Below are 23,410 nucleotides of genomic sequence, written 5' to 3'. Positions count from 1 at the left end.
AATATCTCTTAATTAGTTCAAAGCCTTATATTAAATGAAAACTTTTTGTGAAGAATTATTCCTATTCCAATTTTACCGAAAGTATGTATGTATGCGCCGGGATTGTTTGATCTCACAATGCATGATGTTTCACCACTGAAGAACCAAAAATGACACGCGGGAAGTCGCGTCAGTTTGAGAGGCTAAGCGAGCGAGAGAATTACTCTAAAACGCGTCCCGCGTTATTCGCCTCAGTTTGAACAGAGCTTTAAGCTTATATAATCCTTACCTATGCATATACACCTAACTGGTGTACAATATTATGGTAAATGTGAAGTGCCCTAAAGTAATTGTGCTATAAATTACTTTTAATAAATATTTTAGGTTAATTATTAATGAAGATTCATCGTTTGTCATAACAATATATTTGCAATAATTATATTTATTATTTCAGGTTGTAACTTCTATCCTGTCGGAGAGTATTTAAAATTTGTGAGGATACCAGAAAATTTGCAAGTCGGGGAAGAAGTGCTGAAAGTTGAAGTACATCCGAGGTTTGTATTAATTTATTTTATAAACTTTAAAAGAAACAGGTATAATGTATTCGTCAATGATACTACACTGGCCTGCAAAAGTAAGTATCACACTTTTCAAATTATTGTTTTTTCTTAACTATTGAAGGTAGAGATTTAAGATTATAAACGTTTTGTTGCAAATTTTATAGGCTTTAATTCTTAGAAAGTAAAATTATAGATTAGTAACATTTTTAACTTAAAAAAGATAAAACAATGAAAATAGACATTTTTAGTTGAGTGTAAAAAAATTCAACTAAAATGTATTACATGTTATTTAATTTTTAATAACTGGTATTGCCTCCTCGAGCTCTGATTACAGCTTCGAGCTGGTTTGGCATACTGAACACTAGGTTTCGGAGCCGATGTTGGGGAATATTCTCCCGTTCTTTCACCAGGGCCTGCTTTAGTGCCCTGAGGGTGGTAGGTGGTGGTCTGCGATTTCTGACTAGCCTCCCAAGCTCATCCCTGGCGTGTTCAATCGGGTTGAGATCAGGACTTCTTGATGGCCAAGCCATCACGCTGATACCGACCTCCTGAATATACTCTTGTACGATATGAGCCGTGTGTGGCCGGGCATTATTATGCATCAGCATCGATCCATCACCCATATTTGCTAAATACGGGCCTGCATACTCATTGAGAATCTCTTGAGCATATCTTTGCCCAGTGAGGGTGCCATTTTCTATGGCTACTAGCTCTGTGCGACCTTCTGAAGATATGCCAGCCCATACATGTACACTGCCTCCACCGTATTGGACTCTTTCTGAGATGCAGGCTTGAAGGTATCGCTCACCAGGTCGCCTGTAAACACTTCGCCTTCCATCAGAAGTCTAAAGGGAGAATCGAGACTCATCTGCAAACAAAATTCTTGACCATTTTTCTTCATCCCACTGCATGTGTTCACGGGCGTATCGCAGTCTCGCTACTCGATGCTATCTCTCGAGTTTTGGGCCACTCGCTGGTCTTCGGGGTTTCAAATTTGCTTCAGCAAGTCTTCTTCTCACTGTACTGTCACTAATGTAGTCCCTCCGGGTCTGAAGTAGCTGTTGCTGGACTTCAACTGCATTTTGGTGGCGATTTCTTAACACAGTGGAAATAATACAACGATCTTCTCGGGCACTGGTACACCTGGGTCTGCGATTACAAGGTCTCCTCAGATGGTGTTCTGTCTCTTCGTACCTTCGCTTTACCTTCTGGACCGTTCTTACCGTCACACCCACCATTCTTGCAGTGCGACGCATACTGATGCCTAGTTCCAGAAAAGCCATGATCCTAGCACATTCTTCAAATGAAAGAGGCATGATAAATAAATGTTATGTGCTTTTTAGCATAAATTTTTAAAACAAGACCCACCGATCTTGAAAAAAATTTAAAACAGAAAGAAAAATGTGAATGGTAAAATTGTAATTCGGAAACGTCCACTTTGAAAAAGGAATGGTTTTGTTTTTGAAGGTTTTTTTCAGCCAATTCTTAAAAGAAGGTTACCGACTATAAAGTTTTTATGTACAAAATTAAATTCTCTTTGGAGTCCGTTTTATTTCGAAAGTATATCTTGTGAACTTAAAACGTTATCCCAATTTTAAAAGTGTGATACTTACTTTTGAAGGCCAGTGTATATTGCCACAGCACAAGCTATCTTGCTAGAAAATTGATACTACAATAAAAACAAAATTGATAAAACAACAGGCAAATAAAATTCTACTAATATTTTGTAAAAAATGCGGTGTTCTTTTCCTTTTCTAATATTTTTATGAAATTCTAATAAATTTTCTTAGAATATTTTAGTTAAATATACTAAGTCAAATATAGGATAATCTGCGATTTTCTTACCAACCACGTTTGTAAATCAGTGTGAATTTAAATCAATATTAAAAAATGAGATGAAATAAACTAACGAAATAATTCCCTGTAATGCAATATTCTTTCAGTTAAATAATTCATTTACATTTGTTGCTCAATTTCCCCCCATGCGATCACGCATAAGCATCAGCTTATTTCAGATTAAGGCAAAATCCCCTAAAATTGGGACTACACTCCGGCCGGGATAAGTAAAATTCCGATTCTAGATTTCTGGACATTATTTTAACATCGAGAACGGAGCAAATCGATAATAATAAATTGAGTCGGACATTATAACATCATTAACATTACATAAGAGTGAAGGTAAAAGTGTGATATAGCAGTTAGGTGATATCTGTGTTACATGACTGCTGGTGACTGGACCAATGGCCACTTAATTTCGGCCATTAACGTACTCACTCGCGTCTGTGTCAAGTGGGCAAACGCAATATTTTACATTATTTTAATGGCCGCGGAAGCTGCAAGAATAATACCCGATATCCACCAAAGCGGAGAGAAGAGGAGATGTATTTTAATAACCAATCAGTTATTTCCACATCTCCCCTCCGCTTAGCTTCGGTGGAAATAAATCAAGCCAGGAGGAGAGGAGATGTCTCATTTTTCTACAGAATTTGTGCGGCGTCGAGCGATCAAGCGGCGCGGCAGAGCAGAGATGCGTGTAGGCGGATCTTTCGTAAACATCACTTCACTGATTTCGAGCTCTTACAGCTCACATCACCGCTATACACAGCTCACATCTCTCCGCTTTGGTGGATACCGGGCCTTATACTTAATATTTTTGTAAGCAGTGCCATCTCGTGTAAACACGTGGAACTTTAATATGGAATTATTTTTACTATGAGCCGCCATGCGTTATCCTAGCTTGATTACGAAATTTTGTATACTGTGAAAAGATGGCGTTGTGATAATAAACTTATTTGAAATGACTTTCAAGACGTGCAGTGAACAAATTTTTTTATTCACAGGTATAGCTAGCCTTATTAATATTTTGCCATACAATGTTTTCCTTCACTGTTACAATAAGCGTGAGATTTTGAACATCACAAACGTATTGGTATGTGGCGGAAATTGAACCAGCTCATTCCGGATGCGAAGCCGCAGGACGACCAGGACACACCACGCGCGCACACTTTTCTTTAAGACCGGCAACGATCCTGTGATACCTCTGGTATTGCAAGAAAAAATGAACAGGGGTGATCAATTAAAATTAAGTGACTAGTACGCTCATGTGTCCTCAAAAAAGTAGGCATATGTTACTTATAAAATATATAACTACTGGTGGACCCGACAGACGTCCTGTAAACACGTGTTAAATTTGAAAAATCGGTCCAGAGGTTAGGAGATCACTAACATACGCAGGAGAATTATATATGGACGGTATTGAGAATCTAAACCATCCTTGAATCCACTGAACACACATAGAATTATTTATTCAAATCGTTCCAGCCGTTAAGGAGGAGGTCACTGTCAACACACGTCCAGAAGAATTATTCATATAAAGATAACATTCGTGTCAATGCCTGACCTAAATAATAATTTGTTGACTTTGCTTTATAATATGTTGTACCATACCAAGGGGGAATAAATAAAGATGTTTCCAGAAAGAACCTGGTGCTGCAAGCGGTGGAGCGGTCGGAAGATGCCCACATGTTCACCTACCGTGACCTTAACCGAACCCACGTGGCTGTGGTGTTAGCACAGAGCGTGGACCATTTAGTGGACAGCGCAGCACCACAGAACGTTCTCAAGTTCAGACTAGGCTGCGACTTTGACTCCGGGGACGACTTGGTAAGAAAACCATCTGTTGCACTTTTATTTAAGATAATATGGGAAGAGAAAAGCAGGATGCAGCTGGATGCAGCTGATGGTAATTGATACGCCCTGCCTATTACAATACAGTGCTGCTCAGGATTCTTGAAAAACTCAAAAAATTCTGAGCGACACTACAATTATTGCGCTCGTCACCTTGAGGCATAAGATGTTAAGTCTCATTTGCCCAGTAATTTCACTAGCTACGGCGCCCTTCAGACCGAAACACAGCAATGTTTACACATTACTGCTCCACAGCAGAAATAGTCGCCGTTGTCGTACCCATAATCTAGCCGGCTTCTTCTGCAAAGGAGCCTCCCACTGGTAAAAATTGCACCATATATTGGTAGTTTAATTTCAATAGCCATGTAGATAACTATGTTCAGTTTCATACGTAGATAAGATCATTAATATACTGGCTATAACATGACCATAGATAAAAATATAATGGCCATAACTTCAAACATTGAATTTGAATTCCTTTTCGTAAACAAATTATAATATGCATTTTTCAGTAGGTATTCATTTAGGGTATGTTCCGATATGCACTGCACAGCGCTATCACTGTAGAAAAATTCGTTCCGTTATGGGCTGCCAGTATACTGCCGCAGTACCCTAGGGAAATATATGACGTCATAAATCGCCGCCATATTCTACTGTGAGAACTGGCGTTTTCGAGGTAAGGTACTCGCAGTACTTTGATCACGTGAAGATTACGATAAAGGAGCGGCTTCACAGTATACTAAATTGACGTCACACTGTATAGTAATCGCAGTGTATATCGGAACATACCCTTAGTTTTATACTCTTAAATTAATATTTATTTATTCTTATTCGTTGCTGCTCAAAATGTTTGCCATTTGGTCCCATAATATTTGACATAGTTTGGCCCAGTAGTTTTGATTTTATGAATATTTTTGTTAATGTGGACGATATAATTAGAGTTTGTATACGGCTTTTTTAGGAGTCTTCATGAAGGTTGTCATTCAAACGTTACAAACGTTCTTTACGATATTATTGTGATCAATAGGTAGGTATTTTATTAATATTAAAGGTATCAGTTTTCCACAAGAGATGTATTAAATAAAATCTTATACTTTTAATTTTATAATTAATTAATTTTATACTTTTCAGTTTTTGAAGTCAGCTTTTTTATAAGATCATTGATCTATGATTTTTATACATGATCCTTAGACACCGTGTGATGAAATAATAAAAGTATTAATAATGAGTGACCTCGCAAGGAAACAATAAATGTATAGTGTATTATTCTGAAAGGCAGTAAACGCAATAAGGCTGAAAACATCTCGCTTTTATAACATGCCTCGTAAATGTCTCAGATGTGATTTTGATGAAGTCAATGAACTTGCAATACGTATACATAGATCTAGTAAAACTGGATGATACAATTCATATGTACATTGTAAAAACAATTTTAAAAATAGAACTTTGTATTTTATTGTTGCAACCAGAACTTTGTATTAAGGATATCGATTCATTAAATAATTATTAATAAATGAATACCGAATCATATGCATTATTCACGCATACAGTTCAACAAAAAAATTTTGGTAGAATTTTATGAGGTATCATTTTTGTTACATTTTTACTGATACGAACACTTCCAGCATCTTGAATGTTTTAAAAACATGCATTCTAAGCAATATTTAGTGCCATTTAATTAAATATCACGGTTTAATTATTCCCTAGAGAATATTTCCCGGAAACTTGGAGAGTGCTTGTTCTTACAGCACAATTAAAGGAACAAATGCAAATGTAGCATGAAAAGATGGTCCAAAACCCAAATTTTAATGACTACAAAAATTTAGACTACACATATTAAATATTGACTACATATACAAAAATTTTATTACTACTAATCAACTTGAATTCAGTAAATATTGTCAATTAAAAATATATCCGTTTAATAATTTAAATTATACAATGATTTTATTTTATTTAAATAAATTCGCGAAAAAATATTACATTTGATGCTAAGTAAATAACGACGTTATTTATATCACCCGACCTTTCATTGCATATCCAGAATTACTCTTTGTAAGAAACCTCAATCACACAATCTTTTACATATAAAAATGAATTGCTGTTCGTTAGTCTCGCTTAAACTCGAGAACGGCTGGTCCGATTTTGCTAATTTTGGTCTTGAATTATTTGTGGAAGTCCAGAGAAGGTTTAAAAGGTGAATAAATATGAAAATGCTCGGAATTAAATAAAATCTACAATTTTGTTTTTCCTTTTTAGTTATTTTACTTTTGGGTTTTTGAAGTCGGTTTTTCTGAACGTAGTTTTTTTTTTAATATTTATTATGTACAGAACAAGGTCTGTCGGGTCAGTATTTACATAAATTTGTTATGTATGCGGCGATATAATGCGTTCTCCCTTATCATTATGGTTTAGCCTTGTATTGTTTTAGTGGATTGCATTATTTTAAAAATATGTACATATGTTTAAACTATTGTGTAATTAACATGTATCTTATTTGTATGTTTTGTGATTGACGTTGACGAGCAATCTTTTGATTTTATGTCAATAAAATATTATTGACTTTGACTTTCACTTTAATTGGAGTAAGATTAGGTAATCGTATCTGCAAAATCGAAACAAAGATACGATAACAATGCAATGTAATTTAAATTTAAATAAAAAATATCACTTGTTAGGACCATACCATGGTCATTAGCTTGTAACTTACATTTAATAAAAATTATCTGCATCAATTATCAACATATTTTTTTAATGCAACTACCACATTTGTAAATATAATTTTGTCATATCTAGACGCTGTATATCTGGGAGAAGTATGTACGTCGTGTTTACGTGTTTCCTTATTTGCATAATTGTTTCTGGAACCAAAATAAACCTAGAGCCGCGACGGTGAATATATTTTTATAATAACTTGTCAAATATAGATAGATATAAACTCATTCGGATTGTTATTGTTGCTTGTTTAAGTAATAATATCTGGACGACCGAGCATTGCTCGGATTTTTAAGGTACAAAACTTGAACAAAAAAAAACCTAATAGGACATCTGGATTCGAACCGAGGTTTTCTACTTTCTGGATCACTCAAAGTCCCATCTTAGCTATTACTCGTATAGTCTTGTATTATTTTAGCAGTGTCTCATAAAAACACGGCTAAAACGATCGATTTCTCGCCCCCGAAACTACCTGTATACTAAATTTCCTTAAAATCGTTGGAGCCCTTTCCGAGATTCATATATATATATATATATGTGTGTATATATATATACAAGAATAATTGCTCGTTTAAATATATTACTTTTATCGAAAAGTTAAAAAGCTTATCACTTTTAAATCGATATGTTTCTGTTTATAAAACTTCCACCTATAATTTTTCTGAACAACTGAACAACGGTTACACTAGAAACATAATTATAAACTAAAATTATAAGTCGCTTTTTTATCCAAAACTATAATTATAAATATGGTTGAGGGAGGCGGTGGCTGGCCCATGCGTCATGCTCATGAACGGGCGCTACTTGTGGTGGTAGGATGGTCCTGATTTCGGAAGCTCAGCTTAAGATTCTTATCCTTATAAAATGCTCGCAAAATACCTTTATTTATTAACGGTGTGAGTGGATGATGCAGGCACTAATCTTCAATATATTTTGTTTTGTATTAATTTACATTTACTTTTTTGGCTTACACGTGTTTGACACGGCATTGACTATTTGACGTTTAAGTATTTTTGTTGCATCACTTTACGTATATTGTGATTGAAATAATTTGTAAAACGATGAAAATCTAAATCTTCATTTAGAGTGGCAATGAGTTTCTTGCTACTACTTCTCATTAGCTCTATAATATCTCTATGACTATATACGAAGTAGCGGTATATTTAAGAAATAAATATTATTAGACATTTATAAATGTCATTTCCATGTTCTATCTACATAAAGTTATTTTGATTTGATATGATTTTTATTTCATTCAAAATGGCTCAGAATTTGTAATAACTCGGTGGATAGTGATATCAACTCTGTCTCAGAATTATCGATGTTAAACTGCTATAGAAAATATATAAATAGGAAAGGTTTTTTTAACAAGTTTTTGAATTGAAATTTAAAATAATTTATAGAATTCAATTATTAATTTATAATTCACTGTATTCGAATATGTACGGATAAACAACACTGTCTTTTTCAGTAACCTATCTATCCTTAGTTTAACTTACTAGAGGTAGACAAATATTACCTTTACGCTTACTTACATTTCAATAACCTATCGACAGATAGTATTGCAGACTATAACTATATTGGACATAATAATGGATAGATAAGATCTTATCACTAAACGGTTATAGCAATATATCCGTAACTAGAGATCCGTTATTAAAAACGGCCCTTAATGACATAGTAGTTTTGAGCCACCGGTGGTTGCAAGACAAAACGCAGGAGCAAACTGGTAACAGCTGGAAAAGTAGGGTGAGAGCTACTTCTCAACCAAATCCAGTTGCAAATTTGAGACATGATATTTGTTCAGGCTTCTTTCTTCTATTTCTAAATAATAGTACCCTTTCCCCATAAAGTAGATAATCATACGTTTTACTCTGTAGAGACAAGAGAGAAGAGTAACTTATATTACATTCTGAGATATATATATTGTTATCCCTACGTTACAGTCTGCAGATAGATAAAATGTATAAAAGGGAATAAAAAGGTACACATAGTATAGAGAGTGAACATATGTACAACACAAGGTAGTGATTAATTTGTAATAGGCATGAAGGTGTCATAAATTTTGCCCATATATATTCTATAGTTATAATTATTTATTTGCCATAACTTGAATTATTAACAGCGTTGAATGTTAAACATATACCCCCTTATTCATAATAGTCTGCTAACTTAAAGCATTGCTAATTCTCACTCTGTCTTCTTCTATTGACCAAAGTCAGAATGAGAAAAAACACTACTTAGCGGCTGTTTTAAGTTAGCGGACCATTATGAATAAGGGGGTTAAAGTTTGTCCGAGTTAAGACATTGTTTTTCATTCACAAAGAATTTCTCTATATTTGAAAAACTATTGGTCAGATGAGTCTTTTTCAGTAAGTCTCTTTCAACGATTGAAGTCAAACATGAATTTATACTGACAATCAGTAAAATTATTTACTATATTATTGTAAAGGGCTGAAGGTACGTTAAGCTCAGCTTTTCTTGAGTGAGTTTTCTTCACGTCAACCCACAGTAGACAATTGTCCTTTTTATTGACAATTATTTCATATTTGTGGCTTGCTTTGTGAGCATCAATTTTGTAGTTATCATACCTAGGTATACTTTAACACGGTTCGGCATGCTCACTGAAATTGCTTGCGATGGCGTCGTATGCTGGGTATCCTTCCATCAAATATGTGCGAAGGGAACAATGGCTGGCCCATGCGTCAAAATATTGTTTGTCGGATGTGACTACTAATAGTTATGACAGTAATCACGACCATAATGTTCACGAAGCATCCTTACACAAACAATGAATTCAAGCTCTAAAGGTTGATGCATGAAAATATATACGATAATTTATCACATTTTACGAAATATTTAAACACGATTCGTATATTGGATGTAGCACCTTACAAACCTTACAGCCATTGTAGAATACTCTATTTGATTGAAAATAGTGGCCGTTTAGTTTTTTGTATATTCTTCTCACGGGCTCTACAACATACATATGGTAGATTTCAGTCATTTAAAAGAAATATTTATAGTAACGATTCAAAAAGGCTTACTGTAAGCCTAATTGAATAAAGTTTATTTGACTTTGACTTTATAATGACGTTATATAAATGCTATGCTTTTGATTGTAGTAAGATAAGTCAGTATTCCTCTTCTAGTTATAGCACGATTTATTAGTACTTCTTAAGTGCTCTTCTTGGGAATCTTGTATTATATCATCCATAAAAGACCGCAGAATACGTAATATTTCCTCAAACCACAGATTTATGGGCGCCATCGTTCACGCTCGCGGACTTCTTTTCAATTCTTTTACTTTTCATATGGTGTTTTATCGGTATAACTAGTTTCCTTATGAGAAGCTTTTTGGAGACAATTTATTATTTCTCGTGTTTGTTTCTATTTGATAGTTTTTCTTATTCCTTTAGTCTATTTATTACAATATGAAACTTATATTAAATGTACGAAATCGGTGATTTGACGATTGAAAAAAAAAAGAGTATTCTTAGATTAAGGATTGGTCTCCGCTACGCTCCAATTAGATACCGCACTACCTGAGAACAACAGCTTTTTTATAAAGGCCACTATTAGATGCTTGTGTGCGTGGCATCTTGACACACAATGCCATCTTTAAAATTTTGTAACATACGCTTCGTGTTATTTTACATTAAATTAAATAAATCACAAAATACATACTGAAGATAATATGTGATCCCAGTGTCTTTCTTATCGTTTACTACGCAACCCTGTATTAAAGTTTCAATTATTAGCAAAGTTTAACAGAACATGTGGCACGTCAACGTCACACATTTTTCGAGAGTCGAGACTCGCTCGAGTACGCCCACTTGGGCGCAGTATTAGTTGCTGCACTTTGCGACTACGCCTGCGATATCTAGTTGGAGCGCAGCGAAGACCAATCCATATTCTTACTTAAAAATTATTTGATGACAATACTACCGCATGATAATAATTTCTTTTATTATTGGTAAAAAATTCTGTATTTTTTTTTTAATTAGGTAAATTTAATTCCAAATTTAAACATCAAACATGACAAACAATTTGAAACTATAAAGTTGATACTGTAGATGAAGCCACAACCTGAAAGTTGAACAAGGCACACAAGATTTATCAACTATACGTCATTCGAACGGTTGGCTCAGCGGAAGAGCGCTTGCACGGAGTGCCAGAGGTTGCGGGTTGAGTCCCGGATCAGACATTATTTTTTTTTTGCAAATTTAATGCCATGAGCCTCTTGCCCCCTCTTATATAAAAAAAAAACACATGACCTCATGACGCACTTTGGCGCATTACACACTGAATATAAAAAGCAATATTCTACGATATTTTAATGTGTCTCGGGATGTCACGATAAACTCATTAAATGTTTAAATAATACATCATTGGAATATTTAATATTAAGGGCCTCCACAGTACATGTCCATCGCGATCGGCTCTGAGCATCTCTCTTAATTTCACTCCAGGTCTTTCCGATGTCTTTCGCTTCGTCATTAACAGTCTGCCGCCAGGTTTGCTTTGGACGGCCACGTTTGCGTGTTTCTTGAGGGTTCCAGTCTAGGGCTCGCCTTGGTATATGGTTGGGATCCCCCCGGACTGTGTGGCCTTTCCAGCTCCATTTGCGGCGTTTTATCTGTTGGTCGATTAGGACTTCATGACAGCGTTGCCAAAGATGATCGTTGGAAAAATTGTCGGGCCAGTGAATACCGAGGATATTTCGAAGGCATCGGTTAACGAAAACCTTGTTGATGAGAGATGGGCTTGGTGACCTGCCACGTCTCACACCTATACATCAATACATTCTTCACTTTGGACTGGAATATTTAACCCACCGGCTGAATAGCGTAAAACCTATGTCTTCGGATTTACATTTTTTAATAAATATAATTTTCAAATAATACCTATATAATTTAAATTTAAACCTTAAACAATAATTCTTAAATGGTTGATATTATCAACGTCGCCCATTGCTCCATGCAATACTAAAGGAATTCCAATACTCTTGCCAGAAGTTAAAGCGTTATAAAGAAGTCGTTAATGTTTTTTTTTCAGATATCTGCATACTTATCGGTGACAGTGTACATCGAGGATATTAACGACAACTCCCCCGTTTTCCTCGACGCGCCATACACGGTCACCGTGGACGAGCTGACACCCACAGGTATAGACATAATTTACACGTCACCGTAAACGCGCTAATATCTCTAGGTATCTCCACAATTTACACGGTCACCGAATACGTGCTGATATCCATATGTATAGATATATCCTTCTCGGACACTGTGGATGAGCTAACACCCATAGGTATAGACATATCCTACATGGTCACCGTGGATCAGCTAATATCCAAAAGAATAGACATATCCTATGTGGTCACCGTGGATGAGATAACACCGACAGGTATAGACTAAATTTACAAGGTCACACTTACGATCAAAAATATACTTTAAAGTTATATTTATGCTTATTTTTTTATTTTCGTATGGTCATTTTACTTGCCAATCTAAAGTATGAATATATAAGGCATGAAAAATCTACAATATCGTATGGGTTGAGCGTTCGGATCACAAAGTAGTTTAAACAATTATGTTACGGTTGATATGCTGTTACAAGGAGAAGAATCAAAAACCCATGCACTTCGGAATGCTATTATGAAGAGATTAAAATGTTTCAGGTCTAACCATATTCAAGCACATTCGAGCACTCGACAGAGATAAGCCAAACACTCCCAACTCCGACATCCACTACAGTATCATAGCGGGGGACGAGGAGGGCCGCTTCGCTCTCGAGAGCTCGAACAAGCCCGCGCTTGTATTGAGGAAACCATTGGACTTTGACAGCGGGGATAGAGAGTTCCTGCTCACCCTAGTAGCATCTGTAAGTAATCGCTACACTTGTTTAATAAAAATATATAAAATCATTCACTTTGTTGATATGGGATATTTTAATTATAAGAAATTCTTGAGGTTAGAAAGAGCGACTTTATTGGTCTTATCGAACATGACTGGTGATCGTTGTTTATGGTGTGACTTGTGCACGAATGCACTTGCAATCGATGCCTATACATAGCGCTCTTCATCATATCATTGAAGTCTTGTAAAGGTTCTTCGTCCTTAATCGGGTCAGCTCAATGCTGGTTGATAGGCCACGTAATCTCTTGTCTTCAGTACTTATACTAGTTGAAAAACAGTAGGCCTTTTTGTATACAATTTACTCTTTAAATTGCAGGGGGGCAATTGCTTCAATATAATTCTTATTTTTATTATTATAAATCACTATTGATTTATGCTAGAGGAAGTTACCTTTAAACTTTAACAATCAGATTTAACAGGTCTTTTTTAAAACTCTCCGTAAAAATGCGGTAGAAGTTACGCAACGATGCGACTTCTTTCTGCAAGATCTAGCATTTCACAGAACTATATGGATCTCAGACGATTCGAGCAGCTCTGTGTCTAGATATTATTAGATAGTATTATTAGATAGTACTATCAAATAGTACTATCTAATAGTGGAATGCACCAGATATGAGGTAAGGGCAATAGGTACTCCGTGTGGTCCTAGACCTGCAGACTGCTAGATAGTGGGCTCCAGTTTCGACGCTACCTCACCAGTTCGAAGATAATTTGGCGCAGCTTTCTAGACGATCGCGTAAACGGTAAACCCTTCAGATGCGTTACGAGGCGAAGCATTGACTCAATAAAATATGAAATGCCGTATATACCCTGTATACGACATTTCCTATACTGTCACCTGCATATGGGAGACATCCTATCACAAATATGAATAATCTCTCGGGAAGACTAACGTATGGTTCGAGAAAAACACTTTGTGCCATACATGATCGAAGGCCTTTGTTATATCGAACCTTGATTTCAACAGATGCCTATCTATGTGATAGCTATACTAGACCATCGCCAGCTGATTGAACATGGCAAAGACGTACTATGCATTTACCGATAAAGATTCTCCCTTGTCGTATCTTCTCAAATTTAGATCACTCCGTGAACTGCCACAGCCTGTATGAGGATATTGTCATAATATGTAACAAAAGAACACATTCGCCTCTAAAAAGCTTGGTGTACTCGGCTAGGTGCCTGTTTTAATTATTATTAATATTAAAGTGTCACATTCACTGTAATAGCTTCTTCTATTTATTATTCATCAACAATTAAGCCATTCCCGATAGGCTTAATTCATTCATGCATATTATACCATGTAGAGTGTTCACATGTGGTGTTCCGGTTAATACCGGCAGCTTTTCTACCCTCCTCGTGTTGATGTTTGACGTACCACAACCATGCGTTTTGACAAAACAATTTTTCCTCACACAGCCACTTCTTGGAATCAATTGCTGGCTTCAGTTGACTATGTTGACTATGTTTAATCCAAACTGACACAACTTAGGGACATTCAAGCTTAGATAATCAAATCCTCTGGTATAACTAATGTCCATGGGCGGTTTGTTTATTATTTCCCATGGCATAGGCCTCTTGCTCGTATTCTCCGACGTATAAAATGGTGGTTCTAATCCAGACAATAACAGCAGTGCTGCTCCTGTCATATTTATATGATATATATACCTATTATGATGATAAGTGTCCTCAATGAAATTGGCGTTTTCACGTATAAAGTAAATATTGAAATGCTCACATTGCGTTTCACGAGTACCACCAAATTCAGAAAAAGGTGCGTCCTATACGTCATTAGTAACATAATATATATACATACTATTTTGATTCTCTCTGAAAGGAATATTAAGAAGTTAATATCTGTGCACGTTGGGTTTTCAAATATTAAACACTAGTGTTTTATTAGTGATTAGCTAACTCGATAGACGTTGTTCTGTTCATAATAAATAACTTGTGTGGGTGAAATTTTGTAAAATCAGTTCTTATCTGACCTCAACTCGGCGAATGTAATATTCCTAGCAAATTTCAAGTCACTACGCCTTATGGTTCCTGAGATATCTTGATGAGTCAATACATAGGTGTAAATCTCTTGTCAAATACTCGTATTAAGAAATACAAAAAAATTAAATTAAATTTTTAATACTAATGCTGTCAACATCTCAAATATCTTTTACGGTGACATTACTCTTTGCAAGATATTTTTAGGTACAATAATTAAATAGTCAATTAAAAATTAGGCAAGGATGGAAAAGGACTGATTATTGTGCAGAATTTTATAAATTTAAATTTAGTGTAGTAGATTAAATTTTAAATCTTATATTTTAAATCAATTAAGATGATACAATTGCTCTTAAATCCTTTTTTTTATGGAAAAAGGAGGACAAACGAGCGTACGGGTCACCTGCTGTTAAGTGATCACCGCCGCCCGGCCTTAAAGGAAAGTGTACGCGTTTTTTTTAAAGGTACCAATATCGTATCGTCCCGGAAACACCGCACGAGAAGGCTCATTCCATAGCTTTGTGGTACGCGGAAGAAAACTCCTTGAAAAGCGGAGGACACATCTAGATGGTGGGGATGATATACTTATTTGTGGCGTGTCGTGCGAAGATGGAATTCGGCGGCAGAAATCAGGTGAAACAGCTCTTTGGAACACTCACCCTGATGAATACGGTAGAAGACGAAGAATTCTTGTAAACATATAAATTCTTTAAAATAGTTTAGTAACTGTTAGTGCAAGACGGGGCAGAAGAGTATACTTGCCGACATTTTTACGGTACACGGTAAGTGACGGTAGTGATAAATTAACAATTATTGTAAATATTACAGGACAGTGGATCTCCCCCAAGGAGTACCAACACAACACTTCTAGTGATCGTTCAGGACAATGATGACTTGCCTCCCAAGTTTACTCTGGATGTTTACAAAACTAAAATACCTGAATTCTATCCGTTACTCGTGAGTATATATAATATCCGAATTATTTACCAATGGGAGGCTCCTTTGCACCGGATGCCGGCTAGATTATAGGTTCCACAACGGCACCTATTTCTGACGTGAAGCAGTGATGTGTAAAAATTATTATGTTTCGTTCTGAAGGTCGCTGTAGCTAGTGAAATTACTGGAGTAAATGAGACTTAACATCTTATGTCTCAAGGTGACGAGCGCAGTTGTAGTGCTGCTCAGAATTTTTGGATTCTTCAACAATCCTGTGCGGCACTGCATTATAATGGGCAGGGCGTATGTATTATCATCTGCTGAACGTCCTGCTCGTCTCGTACCTTATTTTCATAAAAAAACTTATAAACGCACCCTTTAATATTTTTCAACACACTTAAATTGAGCCTTATTACATCGTTCCTAGGGCCATAAACTGAATTATAACACACACGTGCATGGTAATATTACACACCAGCACATAATAGTATCATTCCTACAATGTTAAGTTAGTACCTAACTGCAAATTATATGAGAGTAAACAGAGCATTTTCAATTTACCTGGTTAATACAATTTTTTTTTGTAACAACAAAGTGGTTATATGCCGGTGAAAATCCATTTACATTTTTGGAATAAATAAACGTGTCCCCAATTAAGAGGAAAAAACATTTGTTCCTATCAAATTAATTATAATTCACAATAATATGTTATAAAATACTAACATGTATTTTAACACTAAAATTATAATTTAGAAATAGGCGGTACGACTAATGAATCACCATACATTTGGCGCGTTGGCGCGTGCATAAAAAAACCTGCGCGCCATGTCCCATAATTTTTATATATTTTTGAACGATTTATGCAATGCAATACACGTTTCTCCAAATTTTCTGAGTTATCTTGAGTGTAAATTCCGTTTAATATTTGTCTTCAATCAAATCGCCACGTATTTCGCCACTACACGAGGCATCCTCCGAAGGTGTCGACTCACGTTGAAACACGTGTCGAATTAATTGAAGACTAGAAGAAATATAAGCGGAATTTTCAACATTACTCAATTTTTTTTGAATAGTTATGGATTTATGCAAAGTCATGCTTTATTCAATTAATTTTCCAAAACATGTTTGTTTTTTCCTCGCAAGTGTGTTGGAAAATTACGCATGAAACTCGTGAGCAACTTGCTAGGGCTGCAACCCGCAGCCTCGTGTAAATGAGCTTGCTATAATATATATTTAGCTCACTTATAACATGATTTACTATCTATCTATATAATGTATTTATAATAGAATATATATAATTTATATTTTATTTGAAAATTTCTTAGCTTTGCCTTAAGTGGAAACTACTTAATCTATGAAATATTATTTAAATAAAGTAAGAAATTTGCTTTCGATTGAACAATTCGTTCAGATTAAAAGTAATAATAAATTAGTTGATGACTTCTTAATTCTATACCAGGGAAAAAGAATTCACCAGGAGTTATCATTCGAGCATCCAATCAGAGCGTTCGATCAGGATAGTGGAGTGGCAGCGCCGGTTCGCTACGAGCTGATCTCTGGTAATGAGAGGAGACTGTTCTCTCTCAGCGCATTAAATGGGAGTTTGTTTTTAGACAGAGAAATAGATTTGGACGCTGAAACAGGATTGCCTGGTGAGTTCGTAGACTACGTTGATTTCCATTAAACAGGATTTTACAATTTTTGCAACAATTTATTACCAACTAAATAGATTTTAATTTTTTTGAGTAGTCTTAATATCCCAAAACAAAAGTAGATTTTTCTACGTCATATAATATGATTTCTTGTTTTAGTACCGTGAAAACCTATTGTTTATCGTTGCATTGTGCATCGTTATTTGTAGTTCTACTATCTAGGACTAATCTAGGTCAAAATGCAACTATTTCTAGGCTCTGTAGGTCATATAAACTCACTGGCCAAATCGCAGAACATTGATTGATTCTTGCCGCTTGCTGGATATAAAAAAAAATACTAAATTTACACAAGTCATTAAGAAACCTCGTTTTCATATTTCAATTTTATTTTTCTATTATATATTACAATATTTATAGATTTTAGTTATTAAATTGTTAAAATTACTGTCTTAAAAACGTAGTAAAAATTATGATTTATGTAAGTTTAAGCATGTTAAGAGGGTAATTTGTAAGTTGCCCAAATAAATAAATAAATAAAATAGACATTTAGTAAAAGCTGGTACATTAACCATAGATTTTAATATACCAATATTTATATGGTTCAATGTAGGCGGCTGTGTTGAGACCAAAATCATCTCTTAATTCAATTCCAAAAACTTCAACATATTTCGAACGGCAAAATTATATTATACTTTAGACATTATTTTGAAATCGTATTTTTTTAAAACTATGACTATTTAATTTTGTACCATCACAGTGGATTAACTTTAATCGGTGTTTATTCTCTGTATTAAATTCGATTAATTAATTTTGTATTCAATAATATATAGCAGTTAAAAATAATAAAAAACACGCTTTTTATAAAAAACCGAACTAAAAAATAGAGAAGTAATTTCAAATTTACATTAATTCCTGCCTTATAGACGATAGATGATAATTATATAAAACTAGATGACCCGGCAAACGTTGTTTTGTCATATAAATTTTTTTAGAGTTAGACCGTCTCTTGGATATTCCTTTTTTGTTTTATAAAATAAACGTAGCCTAAGTTACTCCTTATTACATCAGCTACCTGCCAATAAAAGTCGCCGGATTAGCCGGAACAAACAGACAGACCGACAGACAAAAATTGTAAAAAATGTTATTTTGGGGTATATACCGTATATGTATTCATAATATACATTTAATAAAAAACGGTTATTTCAATATTACTCACAGACACTCCAATTTTATTTAAATGTATAGATAATTCACACAATATTTTTATTAATTTGTTAAAAATTTAAATTATTCTGGTGTGTAAGCTATATTATTGCAAAGTTTCATCAAAATCCATTCAGTAGTGTTTGCGTTAAAGAAGTTCAAACATACATCCAGACATACAAACTTTCACATTTATAATATTAGTAGGATAAGAAAAATCTTATTTTGTAAATTGAAAAATGGAATAATTTTATCAAATTAATGTATTGTCATCGATCCTTGTTAAATCTATGAAATTTGAACAAAATCCGTCTGTATAAAGTGGGCAAAAATTGCGCCTAAATGAGTGTTACAAACAAACATACATAAGGGTGAAGCTAATAAAATTCGTGTAAAATAGGATCTGTCACTTATTACACAAATTAGCTTATGTTAAAGACAAAATTAATAGAATAATGTCTGTAATTTACTCTTACCTCTTAAACAAAATATATTGTTCAATTTGTTTTGATATGATTTAACTTTGTAAATTATTTTACAATAGCAACAAACTTTATCAAAAGTCTCAATTATTAATATTACGGTCTTTGTAAATTTATGGTTTTTCAGCAAACACATTCATGCTTCAAATTCAGGCTTCACAAGTGGACAATCCTCTCAAATCAGCCCAAGCGAGAGTTGAAATAGAAGTATTAGACCTCAACGATAACCTTCCAGACTTTGAAGTTGATTTCTATAATATAAGCATCGTTGAAAATCTTCCAAATGGTATGACTTCTTGAGTAATAACTTCGTAAAAGATTTATAATTGACAATATTGTCATGTGTCAGTTTGGGTTTCTTATCATACAATATTATTTTAAATTGAATTATTGTTTAATTCACATTACTAAATAAAATTACTAACGTCGTAGTAAAAATTAATTTTCAAATTCAATGTGTCAAATAAGTTAATTTCTTAAAGTATTTAAAACTTAGTTTTCACTTCCACTTTCATCCTTTTCTTTAAGTTTACAACTTTGTTGTAAACAAGTATTTGATAATTATTAAAAAACTATTAACAATAGATAAGAACTATTAATTTAGGTTTCAGTGTTCTTCAAGTAATGGCAACAGATAAAGATCAAGGAGACAATGGAGAATTTAGTTATCAATTAAACGACCCACATCAGGCTTTTTCCATAGATCCTAGAACTGGCTGGCTGACGGTGAAAAATCAGGTACTATATTAAAAAATATCTAACAATTCAATTCATTTTACTAAACTCATATTTAATCCCTCTTTTTAATTATTCTTATCCGTAGACTGTATTAGATCGTGAAGAACACTCTTCCCTTCGTATGAAAGTATATGCTAATGAAAAAAATCCAAGCATAGTTGGTACGTTTTTGGACAAACAAAGGCTGTCAAAATGGCGTCGTGGTCCAACTACACCGAAGTTTACGTCTTCGAAAGAGAAAACAACATACGTATTTCCCGATAAAATCGGAACCAAAAGCGAAAACATCGAATATTTTGAAGACAAAAACCAACTCATGTCGTTTGTCACTGTAGAGGTCACATTACTAGATGCAAATGACAACAATCCAATTTTCATTCCAAGTAATCTGTATGAATTCACAATCAGATCAAATGCAAATATGGGCGATGAAATTGGAAAGGTAAAAGCCGTTGATCCTGATTTAGGTCGGAATGGAATGGTGCTTTATGACTTACAAAGGACAAGCAACTTGACCGTTACTTCATCCTTCCAAATAGACGCACAGACTGGAACCATCACATTAGCTGAGTCACCCCTATTGGGTGGAAGACATGCACTATTTATCGAAGCTTCGGATCAACCTGCTAATCCCAGTGAAAGACGATATTCTTTAGCTGTCGTTACTATTGATGTTATTAATGTTAATAAAGGTAAGTTCTTTTCATTAGTGACCGTATCCAATTTGAACACGTATCTACAAAAATAATTTATATAACGAATATGTGACAATAACATTAATATCCCATAAATATATTATGGCATTCTAGATTTTACTATAATATTTTTCTTCCTTACATTGAATGATGCCCCTTTTAATGGTTGATGAAGATACGAAGTTATAAATAAACAATAATGTGATTTGACAGGCACATCAAATAAAATAAAAGTTCATTTAAAAAGTTAAAATAAAAAGTTGTATCAGATATGGTAAGGTAATGCTCGTTAATCATCCAATAAGAAATATAATTTCGACGGAAGATGTGAATATTACATCATCTTATAGAAAAACATATGTAATTTTATATCAAATAAATGGAATAATATTTTCAGGGACACATGCTGACAAGCCCGATTTCATTGGAGCACCATATGAATTCTGGGTTGGTTCTAATGTTGGGATCGGGACCAGTGTAGGGCAAATAAAGGTAAACGAAGTGATGAAAAGAAGTGAACTTTCATATGACTTGCTTCATGGATATGAAGATGGAGGTAGGAGTTATAGTAGGACTTATATGGAGAAGCATTCAATCCTGATGATTGCTCGTAATACTTATAGATGAACCATGTTAAATGATTTTAGTGCCGTTTGCGGTTGAAGAACGCTCTGGAGTAATAACTGTAATAGATGAACTAGCAAAATATCCGCGGCCTGTGTACGACTTCGAAGCTTTGGCTATACAAGAAAAGCTTAACGTCACCATTTCCACCAATACATCCATACATATCGTTGACGTTAACGATGAGAGAGGTGTCTTTTTAAAGTAATTACTTTCTATAGCTGCTTTGAATACTAATTTAATTTTTTTTAATAACACTCTCTCCGTGTTTCAGAGGGACACATTCCCCACTTGTGTTTCACGTTAAAGAGAATATCGCTGGTGCTACAATTGGTCAAATATTTCAAATTAACATAAGTACATTATTAGCAAATAATTCAGGAAAAATTCAATTTATCATCGCAAATCAACAAGATGTTTCAGATGATATCGCCATAGGTATTTATTATCATTTAAAATATTATTTTTTGAAGTCAACTAGGAAAAATATTTACATATGATGATATAATGCTAATTGTTATACATACCTTAACATAAATAGTAACATTAATGTATTTTTAATTTTATTCTGCTATTTAGTTCATTTTTATTTATATTACAGGACAAGACGGAACAATCTATGCCCAAAAAGCGTTGGATAGAGAAAGACGAGATATCTATAGAATGACTGTTGTTGCTGAATTCCGTAGAGGTATTATTACTGGAGCGGGATTATACCAAATCACAATATTTGTTGATGATGAAAATGACAACCCACCGCTATTTGAACTGTCAACTTACGAAGGTACAATATTAGAAAATTCACCAAATGGAACCGAAGTTAAATTGTCAAATACGCTAAAAGCTAAAGATGCGGATGTCGGCAAAAATGCTATATTCTCCTATACTCTTTTTGGTGATGGTCACGATATGTTTCATGTCGATGAAGATACTGGGAAAGTGACATTTGAAGGGCCTAACTTAGACCGTGAAGATAAAAATTCATATTTATTAAGAGTTGTGGCCAGAGATAAGGGTGGATTAAGTTCAGAGACAAAATTATCTATAATTGTATTAGATGTCAATGATAATTTACCAAAATTAAATCAAATTGTAATACCTCTGGGAGAAAACATAAATTTACTGGAATTAAATGAAAGGTCAAATTTGAAAATATACAGAGAAGTTAAAGAAAATAAAACGGATATTATTACAAAAATTGAAGTGCAACCTAGTAATAAATTTATTATTTCTGATGAAACTCTGTTATTTTCGATTCCAGAAAACATAACAATTGGTTCAACTATATTAAAACTTGGGGCCACTGACATGGATAGTGGCAATTATGGTCAAATCAGATATGAATTTATTTCCGAAGTGTTTCTACCCCCTAATGCCCTTTCTGATGCATTCAAACAAGTAAAAAGATATTTTGTAATCAATGAACGATTTGGGTATATTGTAGTTGCTAGAGCACTGCCACCTGAATCAGAATTTCGTTTAAATATTTCTGCTATAGATGGCGGCCAATTAAGCGATCATGTAACAATAAAACTGTATGTTAAAGATGTAAATGACCATTTTCCAATGTTTAAGAAAGCTTGGTATGGTTTTAATGTAGAAGAGGCACAGTACAGTCGTAAGGTTTTAGGAAAAGTAGACGCAAGTGATGCAGATTTCGGACAAAATGCCAATATCACTTATTTCATACAAACTTCCAAAACAGATATACCATTCGAAATTGCACCGTTGAGTGGTGTTTTTAGTGTCAACGGTGAACTTGATAGGGAAAAAGAAGATAAATATATATTAACCATTGTTGCGTCTGATAATGGTAGTGATAGTAAACTTTCATCATCTGTTATTGTAGAAGTACAAGTTTTAGATGTCAACGATAACGCACCAAAATTTTTTGCTTACAATGACATAATTGAACTTAAATATCCAGAAACAGGTGCTGAATCCAATCATAATTATGAGTCTGCAAAATTTATCCCAGTTTATAGAGCAACATTAGAGGAAAATACTCCGATTGGATCAGCAGTTACAAGAGTTTATGCAAACGATTCTGATTTCATTGGAAATGGTAATGGATTAATTATTTATTCTATACCTCAGAGGAAAAACCAACTTAACTTATTTTCAATTGATTCCAAGGATGGAGTTATAACAACGACTGCTAGACTAGATTACGAAAGCCAAACAGTTCATAATATTTCAGTGATTGCATCTGATCTTGGTTCACCC

General features: G+C 34.3%; 1 protein-coding gene across 1 annotated transcript in view; it reads left to right on the top strand.

The window, feature by feature from the left end:
• LOC126967328 (cadherin-89D) overlaps positions 1–21,934 on the top strand; it is a 55,131-nt gene extending 33,197 nt beyond the window's left edge. The window contains exons 3-15 of the mRNA XM_050811801.1: positions 434–533; positions 4,016–4,202; positions 12,000–12,108; positions 12,622–12,824; positions 15,683–15,811; positions 17,250–17,442; positions 19,255–19,413; positions 19,732–19,865; positions 19,951–20,557; positions 20,958–21,116; positions 21,208–21,375; positions 21,459–21,622; positions 21,786–21,934. Of these exons, the coding sequence (XP_050667758.1) occupies positions 434–533; positions 4,016–4,202; positions 12,000–12,108; positions 12,622–12,824; positions 15,683–15,811; positions 17,250–17,442; positions 19,255–19,413; positions 19,732–19,865; positions 19,951–20,557; positions 20,958–21,116; positions 21,208–21,375; positions 21,459–21,541 (2,231 nt within the window). The 3' untranslated portion in view covers positions 21,542–21,622; positions 21,786–21,934. The remainder of the gene's footprint in view (positions 1–433; positions 534–4,015; positions 4,203–11,999; positions 12,109–12,621; positions 12,825–15,682; positions 15,812–17,249; positions 17,443–19,254; positions 19,414–19,731; positions 19,866–19,950; positions 20,558–20,957; positions 21,117–21,207; positions 21,376–21,458; positions 21,623–21,785) is intronic.
• The last annotated feature ends 1,476 nt before the right edge of the window (positions 21,935–23,410 follow it).

This window comes from Leptidea sinapis, chromosome 1, assembly GCF_905404315.1.
Source record: "Leptidea sinapis chromosome 1, ilLepSina1.1, whole genome shotgun sequence".
In the NCBI taxonomy this organism is placed as follows: Eukaryota; Metazoa; Arthropoda; class Insecta; order Lepidoptera; family Pieridae; genus Leptidea; species Leptidea sinapis.
The sequence above is the reverse complement of the archived record's forward strand: the minus strand, read 5'-3'. Positions and strand labels throughout refer to the sequence as shown.